General features: G+C 40.9%; 2 protein-coding genes across 8 annotated transcripts in view; one reads left to right on the forward strand and one right to left on the reverse strand.

Moving 5' to 3' along the window:
* LRCH1 (leucine rich repeats and calponin homology domain containing 1) overlaps positions 1-4,178 on the forward strand; it is a 116,393-nt gene extending 112,215 nt beyond the window's left edge. For all 6 annotated transcript variants that reach the window (XR_013180913.1, XR_013180911.1, XR_013180912.1 and 3 more), the window contains one exon: positions 1,562-4,178. Coding sequence is in view for 2 of the 6 variants with exons in the window: in XM_077173691.1 (XP_077029806.1) it covers positions 1,562-1,675 (114 nt within the window). In the remaining 4 variants the exon portion in view is untranslated. The remainder of the gene's footprint in view (positions 1-1,561) is intronic.
* Positions 4,179-5,969: 1,791 nt separating this feature from the next.
* On the reverse strand, positions 5,970-16,735 carry ESD (esterase D). Of its 2 annotated transcripts, none has more exons than XM_054655141.2 (9): positions 16,629-16,735; positions 15,148-15,223; positions 14,118-14,206; positions 12,677-12,775; positions 10,005-10,129; positions 9,559-9,678; positions 9,284-9,382; positions 7,310-7,477; positions 5,970-6,195 (listed from the first exon to the last, which is right to left on the reverse strand). In XM_054655141.2, exons 2-9 carry the CDS (start codon positions 15,213-15,215, stop codon positions 6,115-6,117), a joined length of 849 nt encoding a protein of 282 aa, XP_054511116.1. In that variant the 5' UTR covers positions 15,216-15,223; positions 16,629-16,735; the 3' UTR covers positions 5,970-6,114. The 2 variants fall into 2 exon arrangements, with proteins under 2 accessions (XP_054511116.1, XP_077029808.1); XM_077173693.1 differs by lacking the exon at positions 16,629-16,735 and adding an exon at positions 16,302-16,491.
* Positions 16,736-18,896: the final 2,161 nt, after the last annotated feature.

The following is an 18,896-nucleotide window of genomic DNA, read 5'->3' on the forward strand; positions in this document are numbered from 1 at the left end:
GGCCCACTGAGCAAGGACTGGACTAGAGTGGAAGGAGATAAAAACAATTAAACATAGGTGCACAACATAGTAAAGACTGTATGAATTGTTCTTGTGTCTATCAGTTCCATTGTATTTAGTTGTAAGGTCCACAGGAGTCAAGGAAGGGACTAGAACTGAAAAAATGTGTCATAAGAACCGAGGTTGAAGAGATCAGAGAGGTTTAAATTGAGGAAGTAATCAGTATGATGAAGTGTGGAAAAGGACCATAAATTGTATAAAGATAAAATAAAGGACCCTCAGTTAACATTACAGACTCAAGAGGAATAATCAGTTTAAGACAGGTAGTTAATTAAAACAGAATCTCAAATGCATCAGTAGTTTTAAAAGCTGAAATTTTATTGAATAACCAAGATATTCAATAGTAAGAATATCAAAAGCACCCTCTCTGCAAAAAAATCAGTATTCTAAGTCTGCTGATGGTTATGTATGGATGTTTTGGGAAGGAACAGGTTAGACCACACAGATGGTGCCTTTTTCATGCTTAAAGCAATGATATAGAGCTGAAGTACTTCATGAGCCAGGCACTGTTTCCATGTGTTTCTGTTTAATAGCTCTGGATTTACTCTTACTTGTATATTTTTGTCATCCCACTTACACTTTTGGCTTCTATGTTGTGGCAGTGAGTCTCACAGTTGTAATTATGGTTTATGTGATGTAGTCTGGCTTTTCCATTTATTTATTTACAGACCTGCTGCCCAATTTCATAATTTCATAATTTCATTGATTTCTTAACAAGAATACCCAGCAACATTGAGAAAAACTTTGTAAAGAGAGGGCCAGTCATGACACAAGGCTGCCCTTCTAACACTTACTCTAATTATTCATGGGTGGGTGTCCTGCTATCCTTGTAGGAGATAGAGTATTTACTGCTTGCCTGTCTCCTGCTCTAGCAGCCTCTGTGGACAGCTGTGAGCTCCATCCTGGCCATGAGTGCTGTGTCCTTATGGTGAATAAAGTTGATTCTCAGATGTTTCAAATAAGGTGCCAATACTTGGATGAAACACTTAGCCCATTGAATACCCAGCATTGCACACACTTCCCTGTATGTGCTAGTGTGTAGTTTTCAAGGTGCATATCCTGGGCCCTGTCTAGAGCTCAGTGGGAGAATGGGGGTTTTTGGTTTGCTCTTTTTTTTTTTAAAGTCAGCCTTCCATCCCCCATCTCACACATATGTCATAAAAGGACAAATGCTGTGTTATCCTGCTTTGTAGGTGAAAAGGTGTTTTTGTTTGGTGTGTGCTTGCTGCCCCTCACTCTTAGCTGTTTACATGCTGTAATGACTGCAGAACAACTTGGCTTCTGGGGCCCAGAGTATTAACAGATCTCTCACTAACTCTTAGGGGTAGCAGGAGCAAAATCAGAGACTTTCTGTCAAAATCACAGGAAGTTCTTTTTAATTAAAACTAGGAATTGATTCCTGCTTGCTGGAATTTGTGTTCCAAATGTGATCATGTGAAGTGAGGTTCTGCAGTGAGTATTGAATATTCTAATTTTTACTCCCTTTTTTGTCTTTTTCTAGGAGAAGCTCTGCCTACCACATCACATCCTAGAAGAAAAGGGCTTGGTAAAAGTAAGCATAACAGTTCAAGCATTGCTAGATGTAACCACAGTGAAACAAGCTTTATTCACATGAAACTACTCTCTCTGCTGTTACCAGCTACACTGTGCCATGAACAAATCAAAAAGCTGCCCATTTTTACAAACTGCATTGAAAACAACTCCAGTACTCCAAGAGTATTTGTGATTTTAAACCCATGTTTCAGACTGTACATATGTGTCGAACTACAAAGCAGAAACTGAACAGAAACATTTTCTAGAGGAAGTTGGCACTTCACTGCTTTTCTAGCTCACTTTGTACAGTACTTACTAAAACAACACCTCTCTGCCACTTAAAATCGTGTGGAGTACACAGCTGTCTTGCAGCAAGATACTTTGTATTACTAAACTAAGAATCACTGTAATCACCTGGGGGGGAGGGAGAAGGGAGAGTAAATCAGACTGCTACCACCTTAGGTTTTTCTGCAGTTGCTTCAGGCTATTGCCTTTTAAAAATATCCAGACATTAAATATTTATATAAATATTATTTATTAGTGAGTTGTTATTCATCCTTTGGATGCAAAATGTAAATTAGGAAACTGTATTTTATTACTGCTTTTTTTTGTGGTTAAACACTTTATTTTAATATAAATACTTAGTTATTTTTTATTCTACTTGGTGTGCAGTAGCTCTAGATCTCCGTAAATTGTATTTTCTAATATGTAAGATAAAAAGCAAACAAAATAGGTGCTTCTATTAAAAGAACAGCTAGCTGGAATGGCATTCTTTATTTCTTGAATCTGTGGAACATTGGTAAAAAATTGTCTGCATTCCATTGAGTTTCCTACATTCCAGTAACACCTCTCCCCTCACTAGATAGACTAAATTGGCTGAAAGTGAGAGCACACCCATTTTATTTGTATATAGATGTTTAAAAACAAAAGGAAATATGTAAACTTGAAAAATAAATGTGAAAAAATATTTTTGATTGCTTATTTTGCTATGCACAAGACATTTAACTTTTGCCACAACAAAATTATTTATGTGCATTAGGATCATGTGTCTTGAAATGTAATTTTGCACTGTAACTTGATTTCTTTTAAAGATTACAGCACTACAGAACAAATAGTAAAAAATAGCACAAGAATGTTAACAAGATTAACCAGTAGCCAAAAAATTAACTTGTGTTCTTCAGTGATTCCTTCAAGAGGAGACAAAATGACTGAAATTGCCAAAGGCAGTCTCAAAAACCTGATCTTCCAGATCCAACCTGCCTGGGTACAGTGCTTCTCTTTAGAAGTATCCACAGAATTAAGCACAATGTTCTGTAGTGCACATTTGCAGCATCAGACCTCTACTTCCACGTCAGCAATAGGAAATAAAAGTTCTTCTCCTTCTTACCACTTTACATTTTTCAAAGAGGTTTTTAAAAGCATAGTTTATTATCAAGACATCATGCATTTTAGATCAAAAAGTTCCAGCACAGCGATTCTTCTGCTATCTGGAACATCCCATTTTCATTCACACAAGAAGCCAGTGATGGGGACTTGGGCAAGCAGGATGGGGCAGCAGCATGTGGTGAAAAGAGAAGCTGGCAGGGAAACACAAACAGGGAGTTTGAAATGTAGAGTGGCAAAAAAAAGAGGTAAGGGGGTGTGAGGACTAAATATTTAAGCAAGAGGATGTGGAGAGAGCTATTGTATGAAGGCTTTTGGGCAGAGTGATGCATACTTGTCACTGCCCCCTCTCAAGGCACTGCCTTTAAACCCACCCATGTTCAGCAGCTCAGATCTGCTGAGCTTCAGACGGTGTCTGAACACAGAGCACACACTTCAACACCACCACTTGCTCCAGGGCTGGGAGGCAGTGACAGCAGCATGTGAGGAGGAGGAGGAAAGGGGACTCGCAGACAATGAGCCAGACAGTATGCATGGAATATCCAGTTACTTCAACCAAAGCAAAAACATTTATTTTATAGAGGGAACATAGACTTAAATTGTAATTTGGTTGGCAGCTAGCATATTGTTTCCTATAAAATGTACTGTGCACTTTAACACTAAATGAAAATGTATTTTAATATTTTACAGAGCTGCACAAATATCTGTTTTGTCAAAAAGCACGAGCAATGTAAAGAAAATAAATTTTCAAGTCAGAGTTTATCAAATTTTAGAAGCATTCAAGGATCAAGTATAAAAATAGGAGTATTGATTTCTGCATCTTGAGGGTAAAAATGCAGGTTTCCTGAGTATTTTTTTACAATGTATATATGGCAACATGAAGCTTTGTAATTATTATTATTTTGACAAATCTTGTTTTTTCATAATTAAAATTTTGTTTTCCTCCTGATAGTGTCTTTCAGTATTTGCTTGAAGTTGGCTGTAAATAAATAGCTCTAAGTATTTTGTAATACAGCTTTTTTTTTATGCAGTCTTAACCTATATGGCTAAAACCAGAATCTTCATGATCCTTTGTACAATATTTATATGTGCAATAAAACATGCATGGCAAATCTGTAATACCCTCCGCAGTGAACATAATGTATATAGAAAATCTTTACTGTAGTTACAATTAAACTATATTATTTACAGAAACCCTTTAATGCCTATCCCTGTGTCTGATGATTTCTTGTAAAAGACACTGTAGTTGGAGAGCATAACACTGGAAATGATGGGTTTGGGGGTGGGGGAAGATGATGATGTGATGCAAATAAAGGCATTTTGCAGCTAAAGTGGGCATAAGATCCAGCTGCTAGGAAGTTAGGTATCTGGAATGTTCTCCCTGCAGCTGCTGTTGTGAAGGCCTCCTGCCACTCTGTCAGTGGCAGTGAATTATCTGCCCTCTGCTGCCAGGGCTGGGCTGGGCTCAGGGAGATGGGGGAGACCCCTCCTTCAGCTTGCTCCTGCTCACACTGGTGTATGAGTGTTGTTCGTTTTACTGCTACAGGGCAGCCTTTTCTCCTCCTGAAATGCAGAGATTGTTCTGCAGCCTTCTGCTTCAGCAAACAAAACCTGAACATTCCTGGAGAGTACTGAATCCAAGCAGCAAACACAGTAACCCTTTAGCCCTGGAGATAACCCAGTGTGCCAGGGCTGTGCTCAGCTGCTGTGCTCTGCCCCTGGCTGCAGAAACACAGAGCAGGTCACAGCATCCAGTCTTCTCTTGCCCATGCAGGTTTCTGAAGTCATCCAAGTACAGATTCTCCTAGATTCCAATTTCTCTAAATGGAGTGTCTTTACCTTAGTGAGCAGTTGATTTTATGGGCTGTACTCTTTCACATTTGATAGGCGATTTTGGAAGCAGAGGATCCATCTGCAATAATTTCCTTCTGGAGAGTTCTTGCAATGCACACAGTTGTATCTTCCCAGCCTTCAGAGCTTACTTCATGAATAAATAGATGCAAGACTGATACAAGTCAATGCATAATTAAGGTTGTCACCAGCACCAGCCTCTCTGTAACCTAGAATCTAGCAGGAACCAGAGGCACAGGAGAGCATTCAGCATTGCCTAAAAAGAAACCCATCTGTGGTAGCACTTCCTCTGGCAAGAGTGAGTCAAGGTTTGAGCAATGATTCAGGTCCAGCTGAGCCATGAGAAAGCTGAGTTTACAGGTGATTACTTGCAGCTTACTGGAACAATCTGTTCTTGTCCAAGGTAGCTGGCAGAATTATATCACCAAGAGCTATTTTAGATCGACAATTGTCAAGACTAAATTCTGCCATCCTTCGTAAAATAAGTATACTTTATTTCAGCCATGAGATATTAGAGCATCTAGATAGCAATTGCTTTTTTCAGATCTATTTAGCAGTTTCCTTTCAGTCCTGTCACATCTAAGATGCACACTACAAGTCTTTCACACTCTAAGAATCAAAGGCAAGTGGAGAAAAAATCCTTTTTAATACAGACTGCTTTCCTCACAGGTTTTTTAAGAGATCTTTTCTCTTAAGTATCATCCATGGAATACTCCAGATCATTTGCTTGATAAGGCACAGGACAGTAAACAACTGTGCACAGCAGGCTTTTGTCTGCATTCTCCACCAGACCTTGTCCTTGGAAGGTATTTACACAGGCCAAGGAAAAACACACCAACCACTTCAGATTAATTAAGGAGCTTGATTAGCTGTGCCACTAACAACTTCCTTCTCTATTAAAGGTTGAAGAAAACCCCAGTAATTAATTAGCTGAATGGGCACACTGTTGTTAATCACAGTCTTCGCACAGTTGCACTAGAAGCTGTCTGCAGGTGCCACATCCACACCCACGGTGATGGTGTGAAAGTCACTCATCTGCTGGCTTACATTTTGACCAAAATACAGCAGATGTAACTTCATGGCATCAAGAGTTTTCCAAACATTCAAGAACATTCCCCAATACTTACTCTAAAGCACACACATCAAATTAAGTGGGACTTTTATTTTTCTTAGAAGTACAATCAGAAGAGCTCCATTTTATGAACATTACTTCAGCAAATGATTTTTGTTTAGTTCACCACTATCTCTTGATTCATATTATCCAGGCAGCACTCGCATCCAAATGGTTCAAGCATTGAGGTATTTTGCATGGTGTTTGATGTGGTCATTAATAAACGAAGCAATGAAATAATAGCTGTGATCATAACCCTAGAAAAGAACAACAATAAAGAAATCAGCAGAGAACATACAGCTCATGATAAAGCAATCATGCTGAGCTCCCTTAAAGGAAATGTAATGACTCTACTGGCTTTATCCATCTTAAGAAATACCTGGAATATATATAAAAATAGCAAGGGATACATAACAGGCTAAGTACAGATGAGCACTAGGAAGCTGAACAAACAGAAAGTCCCTTAACCTGCCCAGATCTGGGCCTGTAAGCTGGAGATCGGTAACAGCAAGGCTCAGCTGCAGAGTGAGAGGCAATCTGAGAGAACAGTTGCCCTCACAGGCACTGTTCTTCTGGTAAAACACAGGGGGGGATAAAGGAGAACAGAGCCCAGGTCTGAGTTACTGCTCCATCACTGTGCTGAAATGTCACCCTCTGGTCCACAGCCCTTCATCAGCACTAACTCTATCTTTAGGTGCAAGGCTTATAATAAAGCAGAGAGGACAATCCTTCACTCTCCACAACTGAGCTCCTCACGGGGTCTGGGTGGAAGTTGCCAGTGGCTTACAAAGACTCCACTGCTCTCAGGACAGTCTTGTTCTGGGTCACTGTGCTACAGGTAAGAGCGATGTAAAGACCTGGGTCTTTACATGAATCTAGGATGTAAAGACCTGGGTCTTTACATGAATCTAGGATATCAAGCAGTTCCACCCCTTCCCTAATTTACACAAACACATTCAAACTAAATAATGAAGTTTTATGCTAAACACGAAACCCACAGCACAGATAAGAGGTGCAGCAGAAGGCCATGTGTCACTGTGGCTGTACAGTGACTGCGATGATACTCATTACAAATGATTACTGCTGTGTCTCCACCCGAGCACCGGCAGCCCCGTGCAGGGATCAGCCTGTCCAAGCTGGAAGCACGACGGCACCTAGTGGTGACGCGCGGCTGATTCGGGTGGGTGATGCACACCTTGATGGCCCCTGCGACGACAGGAAAGTGTCACTTCTCACCCTCCTCCTCAAGTGACCAGGGACAGGCCCACGGTGAGAGCATGCCTGCCCCCTTACAGACTCTCTTCACTGCCTGCTGTACAGAACCAAAAATCACAAAGAATCTGACAGCCAAAGAGTGCAGAAGCAACTTGCCTGCTGCAGTCTGAAGACTACTGGGATTTTCTGCTCGGTGCAGGCAGCGATGAAGTTATCAGGCAGTAACTGGCCTGCAGACAGGAACTGGTCATCTTTGCCTTGGTCAATCAAGATGTCCAGGCGAGCGCCCGAGTAGGATTTCACAAGCTGTGTGGCATCATAGGCCTGCAGAAATCCAAGAGAAATTACTTCAGTTACATATCTTCCACTGGTTTCAGTTTGTTGACCGCAGGAAAAGAATGGCACAGACAGAGTCCTGGGCAGTGTTGCTCAGGACACCAAACTGCACTTTGGAAGAACGAAAAACCAGGAAAAATCCAGGCAACTGAAAAATAATACCCATTGCTTTAAAAAGGGCAAATGTACAAGCTAGATAATTACCAAGTTGGCAGTTTAACCAAACAGCACATTCAGCCCAGGGCTGACTTCCTAAGAATGGAAGAGCAGCAATATAGTCAGTACTAATTCACACTCTTCTGCAGAAACTAGGTCCTGCTGAAGAAACTTGGTGTCTTGGTGTATTTATTCTGGCAGCTAAAAGTCAAAATACCAGTGTGGCACAACTAAACTCATGGGCAGGCATTTAACCTGAAGGCTACCATGATCATTTGGTCAAGAAAATTTGGTTTTGACTGAGAAACAAATTAAAAACTCTAAACATATATGTATCAGAATGCAATTAAGATGGGGAACATGTTACCCATGGGGTCCTGTGCTTCTTACATGCTCAAAATAAACAACTCCTTTACAAAGACAGCAAAGTGTTTAAATGCTGTGGAGAAGACCAATCACCAATGGACAGCAAAATCCAAAGTCCTACACCAAGGCATCAGAGCTATCCTTCCAGGATGCCACCAGGTCCAGAAATGACACTATGATGGAAGTGGGAGCTTGGGCTCAGCCTAGCACTGTGGCCATGGTATCAAGTTATCCTGAACATATTTACATGGCAGTTTTAAGCCAAAATAGAGAGATCAGAGGTTGTATATCTGTTTCAAAGGCAGATCCAGATCCTTTCAAAGGTATGTTCCTGATGATTGCTGTTGATCTATTGGACTAGGTTTGCAGAAGCACTCCAAAACAATTTAAGGGGACAGAAAACAGGTTTTTGGGAGGTTGCTTTATTTTGTTTCACAACAAATCCATTACACTAACTCTAAGCAAGTTTAACTCGTGGTTTCTAAATACACAAACTACTCAATTAACAATTAGAAAAGCAGAGAGCACTCTCCAATCCTGTAAAGTTTTAATCAGACCTGGAAGTCTTCCTCAGACATACTTTAATCCAATTTACAAGGGACTGCACTGCAGCTTATGCTTATTTACAAGGAAATCTGAGTACGTGGTCACGACAATCCCTTCTAACTTAATTATGAAAATACAGTGCAATGTTTAAGTTGAGATTAAAAATACTGAAGGGCTGCCCAAATAATGCAGCAACCATGCAGACAAACATTTTTGTATCTTAGCTATTCATATACAACTACTGACAGCTCAAAATTAAGGTCCTGGAGCTAAAATCTAACTTTATCTAGTCTAATGCTGTTCTGCAGGATACTAATTTCCAAGTATCTGACGGGCTCCTCTTGGAGGCCTCCCACAGTCTGCCCCTGCAAGATGTCATGAGGCTCATCAGTCTGAACAGTTTGCAGCAGTCTCTCTCTTCAGGCTACTACAAAAATACACTGCTCATAATTGTTCTCAGCCCAGACTTTTAAATCTTCATAAAACTGGGAGGAATGTAGTTGATTTGCTGAGAGGCCTGTATCTCATTACATTTTCATAAGCACCCTAAGGCAACAGCGAGCCACTCCTGCCAGAAACAAACAATGCTTTTCTGTGCTTAGGGGTGTAGTAGAATATCACTACCAGCCCATGGGCAATCCAGAGTTTTTTTCCAGGCTCCTGCTGTGAGGTATTTACAGATCACTCATTCATCTGTCATTAAAGAACTGCAGCTGCAACACATACCTCCCATTTGCTTGCATCTGGTCCCAGATATCCACCAAGGGCTTTCTTCCCCCACTGACACTGAATTGGGTTGCAGATAGGAGCAAATGCTGACACAGACTGTTCAGAAAGACAGCAGAAAAAAAACCAAAACTATGTAACAATGAACTGCAGCAAATGAAACTATTTTTACATTTAATGCCCTCAAAGGACTCAGTATTATGTTTTCTTCTGTCACATTTACAGAAATCTATATAAGCATTAGTATACCTCATATAAGCTATAATTCATCTTACTTTGTACTTCCCAGGATTCTTCAGAGCAAGAATAAGAGCTCCATGACCTCCCATGGAATGCCCAAAAATAGACATCCGTTCAGGGTCAGTTGGAAAATTGGCATTTATTAGTTTAGGTAGCTGTAAAGGAAACAAAAGCATAATAAAAATGTTAAAGCAACTTGAGTATGTTTAAGAAAAAAGCACACAACTAACCAACTTTTAATGCCACTGAAACCAAAGGCCAATCTCTGGTTCTAGCCTGACATTTGTGCTCATGGCCAGAAAGCAACTTGAAGGGGAATGTGAAATCAAAAGGAAACAGTTCAGCTGATAATAAGTAACTCAAAGTATCTCTATAGAAATCTCCCATAACCTTGTAACACAAGATGTGGGAATTTCCTATGACTGAGTGACGTCCCGTTATCTTACCCAGCAACAGCAGGAGAAACCAACAGCCCTTTTACCTCATCCTTTATGTAGGAATACATCCTGTAGTTTGTTTTCCAAGGATCTTCAGTGGCATCCACATAAAAACCAGCACCAGTGCCAAAATCCCAGCTTTCATCTTCTCCTTCAATATTGCAGCCACCTAGTGTGACAAATCTTTCCTTTACTACATGTTCAGAATTGGAGAGCCTGCCATACAAATGAGACTCAGGACACAAGTTTCTCAATCACATCTCTACCCCTTCAACTATAAAACAATTCAGATTTTAATTCATTAGTACAATGCTTTCAAATGCTATTTCAACACTTTCAAAATTACACTTACATAATACCTACAGATATATCCAATTCTAAAGAGTGTCAATATCTCCATAAATAAATATAGCATATACACGTCTTCTAAATTATTTCTGTTAAGCTTTGTCCAATTTACTCAGAACTTAATCAAAAGTTGGCACTTGTTAATTGGTGCTACCATCTTATTTCAGCCATTAGACCTGTGTGACAAACCACGTATCACCAAATGGTGTGTCCAAGCCAATTTATGTGCTTTAAATAATGCCTGCTACACCTCTCTTTATAAGATTCTCCAGAAGAATAATTCACTGTTCCTATCATTTCACAAGTCTACCTTTTCTGCAATTCATTTCAATTTTCCCACCTATAATTTCCATGAAACTTACATAATTTCTTCTTTGAATACCTGCAGGATTGTATCCTCTTTTCCAAGGCTACACTTTCAAACTAAATTTGCAAATGTGTTCTTGAAAGTCAGGACATCCCACCCAGTCCTCCCTTTGATTAGTCTGTGACTGACCAGCCTGGTCTGCAGAACCTAATGTAATAGTTCAAGGTATATATGAGAGGAATGTTTTGGAGAGAGAGAGGCCATTATTTCCTACCTATTATTTTACCACAGTCAGATTACAGTGCAAACCCACATGTCACTCAACAGTCCCTCACAATTTGTGCAGAGATGGCTGCTACCCTCCCACAGTGTGAAATCAGGTTTGTACAAGGATCACAGCTGACTTTGCTCCAGTGACATGCCCTTGGACACTGAGTGATTCTGTAACTCAACAGTACAGCAATCACAGGGACTGGGGTGCTTAAATATGTTGGATGTAAGAAGTCTGTCTTCAATACCTTGGAGATGGACAAAAACTCAGGAAGTCCTGCCAGGCAATGAAGACATAGTGCTCATTATGCTAAAAAAAAACAACTTTCAGGAAGCCTTGGAAAAAAAAGAAATTTGAAAAGGAATCTGCACAACATTGCTCAGTATACCTGTCTGGAAAAACAAACCCCTTCAAAGTAGGAAAAGTGAAGTCTATAAAGGCCTGACTGAGGGTCTGTAATGACAAGTATTTAATGATTTCATGCAGTCTTTTTCCCCATCCAGATACATCTCCTGGCTCTTGGGAGGTAATTCTCATACACTACATAATTAAAATGCATATGTAAGCATTTTCAATACCTCTCAGCTCATAATTATATTTTAATTGCTTTTCACTTGTTTCTCCAGACAGCTCAAACTGACTTAAGAACATCTGAGGTCTCTGAGCTAAAATTTAAGGGAATCATATGAAGCTCATACCAAAACTCATTTAAATAGTAGAGCAATCCTTATCAGTCATTAGGCTAAAAGGCAAAAGAGAAGCTACCACGAGGGACTTAAAAGAAATTGGACAAAGCAATGACCTATGCAAAGGCAGTTACACATTGATAGAGACAATTTACACAGATGCTACCAAGAACAAGTTCCAGTCCAACTACCCAATATGAATAAAGCAAAGGTTAGTTGCCCATCTCTAGCCTGCAGCAAATAGCAACAACAAAGTGTGAAGTTCATTCATTCACAAGTTTTGCTCTTCTGCCTCTCTTCTTCATTAGAAACACGTATTTACATTCTTTGACCTGACACAACTTCAAAACCTAGATGTAAAAAATACTTTATGGAAAGAACATTGCTTCTTTTCCATACTGCCTGCAGTCAGATGCAATCCATTAAAGCTTGGTAAATATTAGAAGGCTGACACCTTTGCTTACAGCACTCATGAGACTGTGGCAGAATCCAAAAAATACAAAACAATTAATCCCCAGTATTTACAATAACTGCAGATCCACCATTTTCAGATTTCCCATACCATAAGCTCAGCCTTATACAAATAACAGCACATAATTTTAAAAATCCATTCATCAGTAGTCTGTTGTAGCTGCAGGGGAAAAGGGTTTCTAGTCTGTTTTTCAAGTATTGTAATCCTCTGAAGGCATATATTTAATTTGCTTTAGAAGACAAAATACAATTAAGAGCAAGCATTACATCTTTGTGTGGCAACACAGTTTTGCAGGTTTTATAGGTTCTCAGAATTCTTGCTAACATTTTGTGTGCCTTGCTAACAAGACACATTTGTTGTTTCACTTTTCTTCCCTCTCCTCGTCTGTGCTGAACTCTAGAGCCCGCTGTTCTAGTTTTAGTGCCACAACAATAAATTCCAATGTCCAAACCTCACTATCCTGTTACTAAGAACACATACAATATAATCTAGTGAACAATGCAGGTGTGCAGAGGTCAAATTCTGACTCAGGTGGGCAGCACACATTTCAGCACACTGCAGCACTCCTTTCTCTGAGGACAGAGAGTGCCCTTCAGTGTCATGACTGTCAGCATGTCTCTTGTGGAACTCACGTGGGCTGGTGTCTGGTGCCACCACAATGAGGCCGTGCTCGGCTGCCGCTTGTTGGAACGCGGCTTTCGTTATGAAATTCTGTTCTGTGCAGGTCAGCCCTAGGGAAATAAAAACATCCTTGGTTACCCATTGCTCGTGGCATTCTGGTTTCAAAACTCTTTTTGACAGAAAAGGTTTTAGTGCTTTCCAGCACTGTGCATTTAAACCCACTGACCACAGGCATTTGCTAAGGCTGACACTGTTAGCTTCTGACCCCTCATCCTCCAACTACATTTTGCTTTGTACTGTCATCTCAGCTGTTTGCATTACAGAACCACACATGTGGTCTGACAAATTCTACATACTTAAACAGGATAAAGGGCTCATAAGCACCCTGGCTCCAAAGCCACAGCAATACATGCCTTTTCTACAGCAGCAGGTCCAAATAAAGTCCAGTTACAAATAAATTATATTTCACACCAATATTTCAATTTCGCTTCACTATGCAAATTGAGAGGAGTTAGTGATTCTACTTTTCTCTGAGGACAAGTTGCCAGTAACCTAATTTGACTGATGTATTGCCCAGGACAATACAGTTTACATTCAATGAAATAAATGTGCTGCATGGCTTAGACTTCTTCAGACAATTCTGATGTTCCTAACTAACTCCTAAAAGTATAAACACTTTTACCCAGCCCACTGTCATGACACAAATCAGACCCACCAGCAATTTTGTGATAAGGAACACAAGTCTCCACACTAACAGTCCTGGTCTCCAACTTTCTAAACACAAGTCTCAATAAAACAACTCCTCAACTTACAGAACAGAGTTTCTGCTTTTTATTTTGAATAAAAGAAAAAAGAAATTAATTAATTAATTTTTGATGAGACAACTTCGCGCCTGCTGCACAAGCCTCTTCAGCCCCTGGCCCTTTCTGATCCCACAGGTTTACTTCACACCAGACATGCTTGTGCTAAGGCAGCTGACAGTACCTCTCTTTCCAAGTTCACCAGTTCCTTCCTGCAAAGTTGTACTTGGAACAAGGTAGAGACCACAGAACAAACGTGCTGGCTTCCACGGGCTCTTTGCACATCCCTACTCTGTCAGCTGAAGCAATTTTTAGAAACAAACGAGAGCAGGAGGGGTCCCAGCGGGAAGGCCTTACAGGAGAACCTTTATATATACACTTTGGAACTAAAGGTAGGAACATTTTAGAACTAAAGGGTAGAACACTTTGAACACAGAGCATTTTAGAACACAATCTGGTAGGCTACCCCCAAGATGCATTCTGATTTATCACAGCACACTCAAACTAATTGTGCCTTCCAGAAGATCAGTTTCTGTAGAATCCAAGAGCTGCCACTGCAGTACCTCTACATTAAATTTTCAGCAACTGTAGTGCAGTAGTTTAAAAATGCTTAAGATTGTATTTTAAAGTTACTAAGACTCATGTTACTTACCTGAGAGCCAATACAGCACAGGACACTTCCCAGTTTCAGCTTTTGGAGGCAAGTAGATTCCAAATTTCATTTTGCATTTCAGCTCTGTACTGTATTAATAAAATATTCCTTGTTATCACCACTACTTAATTAACAAGGTCACTACCATTAAAAAAGGATTCAGTGGACCAGTGCATTTCATTGAAAGGGAGATCTGGTCAGTGAATTGTAACAACTAAGTTAAAGGAAGGGAAAATCAATTTTTAAACTCAGCCTTAGACTCTAGATTTGGCAACAGCTAACTTTTCAATCTTGTTTTGAATATACTTAAAACAGAGACTTACAAATAAGCCACATTTTCACAGTGCTGCTAACAAAGAACAGGTTGAAAATCAGATTTTGAATCACAGCAATATTTAGCTTGATCTTTGGCAATCAAATTGCAAAGCAATTTTTACTGAAGAACACATCCACATGAGTTGCACAACAGAAAATGCACAGTATGTGTCAGAAAGAAGGTTTTCAATCTACTAAGTCTACCAAGTCAAAGGCCAATTAGTTGCTCAATTAATGCTAAAGCCTAAAACTATCAATAAACTCTAATCTAAGCACAACTGATGATTTTACTTTTATTTGGATCAAAATTTTTTGAAAGCTTGGTTTTATAAACCTTCAATAAACAAGAATCTATTCACTGAGTCACTGCTCACAGCACTTTCCCAGAGTGCACAGAAGTAAGTGACCCAGTAGCAAGTGGAACTTTGCAAACACAACTCTGTGCTGCAAACAGGACAACCCAAAGTAACCAAGCTCTATTTCCAAAGGTAAAAGTACCAGCTTCCCACCTCAGCTCTGCAGCACTAAATATACTAGATTATGTTAAACATTAACACAGAAATTCAAGAGCACAGCCAAAGCAGCAGTAGACATTATTCCTAAATCAAATATGGATATTAGTGAAAGCATGCTGTTTTCCTGCAGACTGAAAACACTGACAGCAATGGATTCACTGCCCCAAGCTAAACAACTTGGTTGCTTTAGTGGCGTTTACCTGTCGTGTTCAAACACCTTCTGGAAACCTTCAAAGCATTTGTTGCTAGAAACCTGTTTCAGTGCCATGATTTTAACTGGGAAAAGAAAAAAAAAAGAATAAAAAAAAAGAGAGAAAGTTAAATTTGAAAATAAAACAATCCTGGTCTTAGACTTTTTGAGAACAGAAGAGTTGAATACAACTTGTAGTAGCTTTGCTAAATGTTACCATTTCTCAGAAGAATTTCCTGCACATGCTTTCTGATCTTTCATTAACTTTCTATTTCCCCACAAAAAAGGGACAGGGGAGGCTGAACTCTTGTGAGCAGAATGGGCAAAGCCTACCTGCTTTCCTATACACCCACATCTCCAGTGATCTTTTCCTCAGTACTAACTGTGACTTGCTCTTTGGCTACCAAACAAGCATTCCCATGTGCTGTGGTTAAACTGGACCTCCCTGTGCCAGGCTATTACTTCCACAATTACCATGCAGGAAAAAACCTATACCACCATTCCTTCTCTTGTGTGTGACAGTATCCAGCCACGAACTACCACAATACTGAGCATTATTCTCATCTTTGATGGAAGTTAATTACCAGTTCTAACAGTCTGTGGGACAGCAGAAACAGAGGAGCAGAAGGCTTATTTCCACAGCAAACAGTATGAAAAACACAAGCAGCGTCATGGGAGTTTTAGAACAGCTGGTAGTGCAAGTGTGCCACAGAAACAAGGGAAGGCTGACACAAAAGTGGTCACTGTCAGCTTGCACGGGGCAGTAAGGCCAAGCAGGGAGCTGAAAGATGAACAGACTGCAGGGTCACAGAATTGCAGAATATTCCGAGTCAGGAAGGGACGCCCAGGGATCATTGCATCCAGCTCCTGGCCCTGCACAGGACTATCCCCAAGTGTGACACCATGTGCCTGAGAGCATTGTGGAAATGCTTCCTGAACTCTGTGAAGGCTTGGTGCTGTGACCACTTCCCTGGGGAGCTGCTCCAATGCCCAACCATCCTCTGGGAGAAGAACCTTTTCCTGATATCCAGCCTAAACCTGCCCTGACACAACTTCAGGCCATTCCCGCGGGTTCTGTCACGGGCACACAAGAAAATCTTGAGGGGAACCCAGGTAACATCAGACCAGGTAACAATGTCAAAACAAGCGTCCCATCGCTCACACCTGCGCGCTCCTACGGGGCACCGGGCAAGGAGAACCACGCAGCACGGAGAGCCCTCGGGGGCTCAGCGCTGTCCCCACAGGGCTGGGGCTGAGGCTGAGGGCCGCCCGCCCGGCAGCGCCTCACCGCCATGGCACGGAGCGCCGCCAAGGCCCGGGCCCGCCTCGGGACGCCCCTTTCCCCACAGCCAGCCCTGCCCGCTGCGCTACAGCGCTCCCCTGCGCCCCCATTGCCGCCCTCCCGTCTCCGCCAGCCCGCACGGCCCAGGCGCTGCCGCCGTCGCCTCCCCACCCTCCCGGCCCGTTCTTGCTGCCGCTCCCGCTCCTTACCGCGGCAGAGCGGCGGGAAGGGGCGGCCCTGTGTGGAGGCGGCTCCTCCTCCCGCCCCGGGGCCGGCCCGCACCGCCCTCGCCCCCGCCCGCCATGGCGCTGCCGGGCCCGGCCTCCTCCGGGCTGCAACATGTCAAACACGTGTAAACATTTTACTGAAAACAGTTGCGGTGAAAAATGCGTATTTTGTGATTGGCTTTTCGCAAATATTAAAATGAATATGATATGTATTATGTTAGAAAGTTATGCTGTATTAATTTTCTTAAGTAGTGTGTTAAATATAGTTTTAGATTGCAACATAATGTTAAAATAGAAACTATGTATGTGAGATGTTTTTTAAAGAAAGGAATGAGGTATTCGCGCCAGATAGCAGCCACAGGACACCTAAATCTTTCAGAGAAAGAGAATTTATTGCTCCATTATCAGAAGAAACGTCTTCCTGCCTCGATCAGCTGTGAAGACGACATTAGGATTAAGAGAAAGAAATTGACACTCACTAGACAGAATCCTTTGTTTGAATGGAATTTATGCATCATCTATGAGGTGTATGAATATGCAACAGGCAATTGCTTTTAAGGGTTAATCCTCTGTAAACGTGTGTCCTTTTTCGGGCTTATTTTGCCTAGAAAGAGGTACCCGGACTGTCCGTAACTCTTTGTTCTTATTGTCTCATATTGTCCTAAATCCTAATTGTCCAAATTTTTATTACTCTAATTATATTACTATTTTTATAACCATTTTATTACTATTAAACTTTTAAAATTCTAAAAACAAGTGATTGGCATTTTTCACAGTTGCTTTATGATGTTTGGTCTTTATATACTTTGAAGTCTAATCAAGAAAGGAGATTTAATCTGTGAAACAGCAGCGAGCAAGCTCTAATTGATGTCCAAGTGCTAGAAAGACAAATTGATTGTCAATAGAATTGCCTTGTTAAATTTTAGGGCTTGATATGTTTCAGTGGTCTGAGACCTAGAGAGAGGTTAGCAAAGTTTGGGGACAGGGATATGCCGCTCATTGTGGGCACAAAGAATGCAGAATTCACGGGCCTTAAGGACATTTGGCAGAACTCCTGGGACAGGGAAGAAAATAACAAAGAAAACTCATTAACTGAGCTGAAATCACCTCTAATTGAGTAGAAGATAATTCTGATGGGGAGAATGTGACCATTGACTCGCAACCCACTGACTCAAGAAATGCACCAGAGAATCCATAATAGTGAACTTCAAAGCAGCCTTTGTGTTCCTGTCATGGTCCCTTGACCATTTCAAGGGGGGAAAAGTTGCTGAAGTGGCCTGAGCTGGGACCCCTGCATTGTTCCATTGCAAATGTTTTACTTCCCCTCAGGATTTCAGAGTTCTTCATAGGAGGTGCCACCAGACAACTGCTGATTTTATAATAAATCCAAATTCTAGTGTAGATATTTTACACCTCGCCTGCAAGATCACAATGTAAGCTATTTGGTAGTGCTTCCATCTTATTCATAACCCAAATGATCCCACTTTGTGCTGGGCTTTTATTATTTCTTTCTTTATTTATAAATTTGCAGCTAAACTTGCCTATCAGTTGTCAAAAAATGTCCTCAGCAAAGCTCCCTCCTACTTTGTAGTCTTGTATCATATACTGCTTTGGCAGTAACTATTTTTGCCTGTAACATTTTTCAGCCTTGACTTTTCCAATTCCTTTTATATTTTTGAACCCTATTTCTAGCAATGCACAGTACTGACAATTTTGTCCCCCCATTACTTTCCATTCTTTCCCAGCAGATCCATTTGGACCACAGCTGCTGGACCCCACATCTGGGCCTTGCATCCTGTCTTCCAGAGCAACTTTCCTATCCTACCTCTGTACTTGGATGTAGTTGGTACAAATAGTCTGTTTCTGAGCTGTTTAAACCTCCTCATCCCAACTTTTTTCTTTCAAGCTGTGTTTAAATTGCAATCAATCAAATTAAATTATGTACTTAAGTACTCTTCAGATTGTTCCTTCCATCTCTATGTGTGCATTTTGTAGCTCCCTAAATGTCCCTCACTAGCAAGATAATGCCCAGTTGGTTATTTGAACTGAACTGTAGCCAGTCTGTTTTCTCTCTTATATATCTAGATGTTGTTACACACATCTCATTTTTCCTGGTATCTGCAATTGTTTTTATCTATTTATGTACTGTCAGTATGAAATCTGCCTATCTCAGGCAGTGATACTGATCAGATTTTGATGTGTTTGTGCTCTTCTGGTCCAAGTCCATTACATAACCTCTGCCCTATTTAC

This window comes from Agelaius phoeniceus, chromosome 2, assembly GCF_051311805.1.
Source record: "Agelaius phoeniceus isolate bAgePho1 chromosome 2, bAgePho1.hap1, whole genome shotgun sequence".
NCBI lineage: Eukaryota > Metazoa > Chordata > Aves > Passeriformes > Icteridae > Agelaius > Agelaius phoeniceus.

What these genes read in the sequence shown, in the direction of transcription:
- ESD (XM_054655141.2), bottom strand. Translation starts at nt 15,215, where the DNA reads ATGGCACTGAAACAGGTTTCTAGCAACAAATGCTTTGAAGGTTTCCAG. An exon ending in AAGGTGTTTGAACACGACAG is followed by an intron (nt 14,207 to 15,147) that starts GTAAACGCCACT and finishes TTATTAATACAG; the next exon opens with TACAGAGCTGAAATGCAAAA. An exon ending in GGCACCAGACACCAGCCCAC is followed by an intron (nt 10,130 to 12,676) that starts GTGAGTTCCACA and finishes TTGTCACACTAG; the next exon opens with GTGGCTGCAATATTGAAGGA.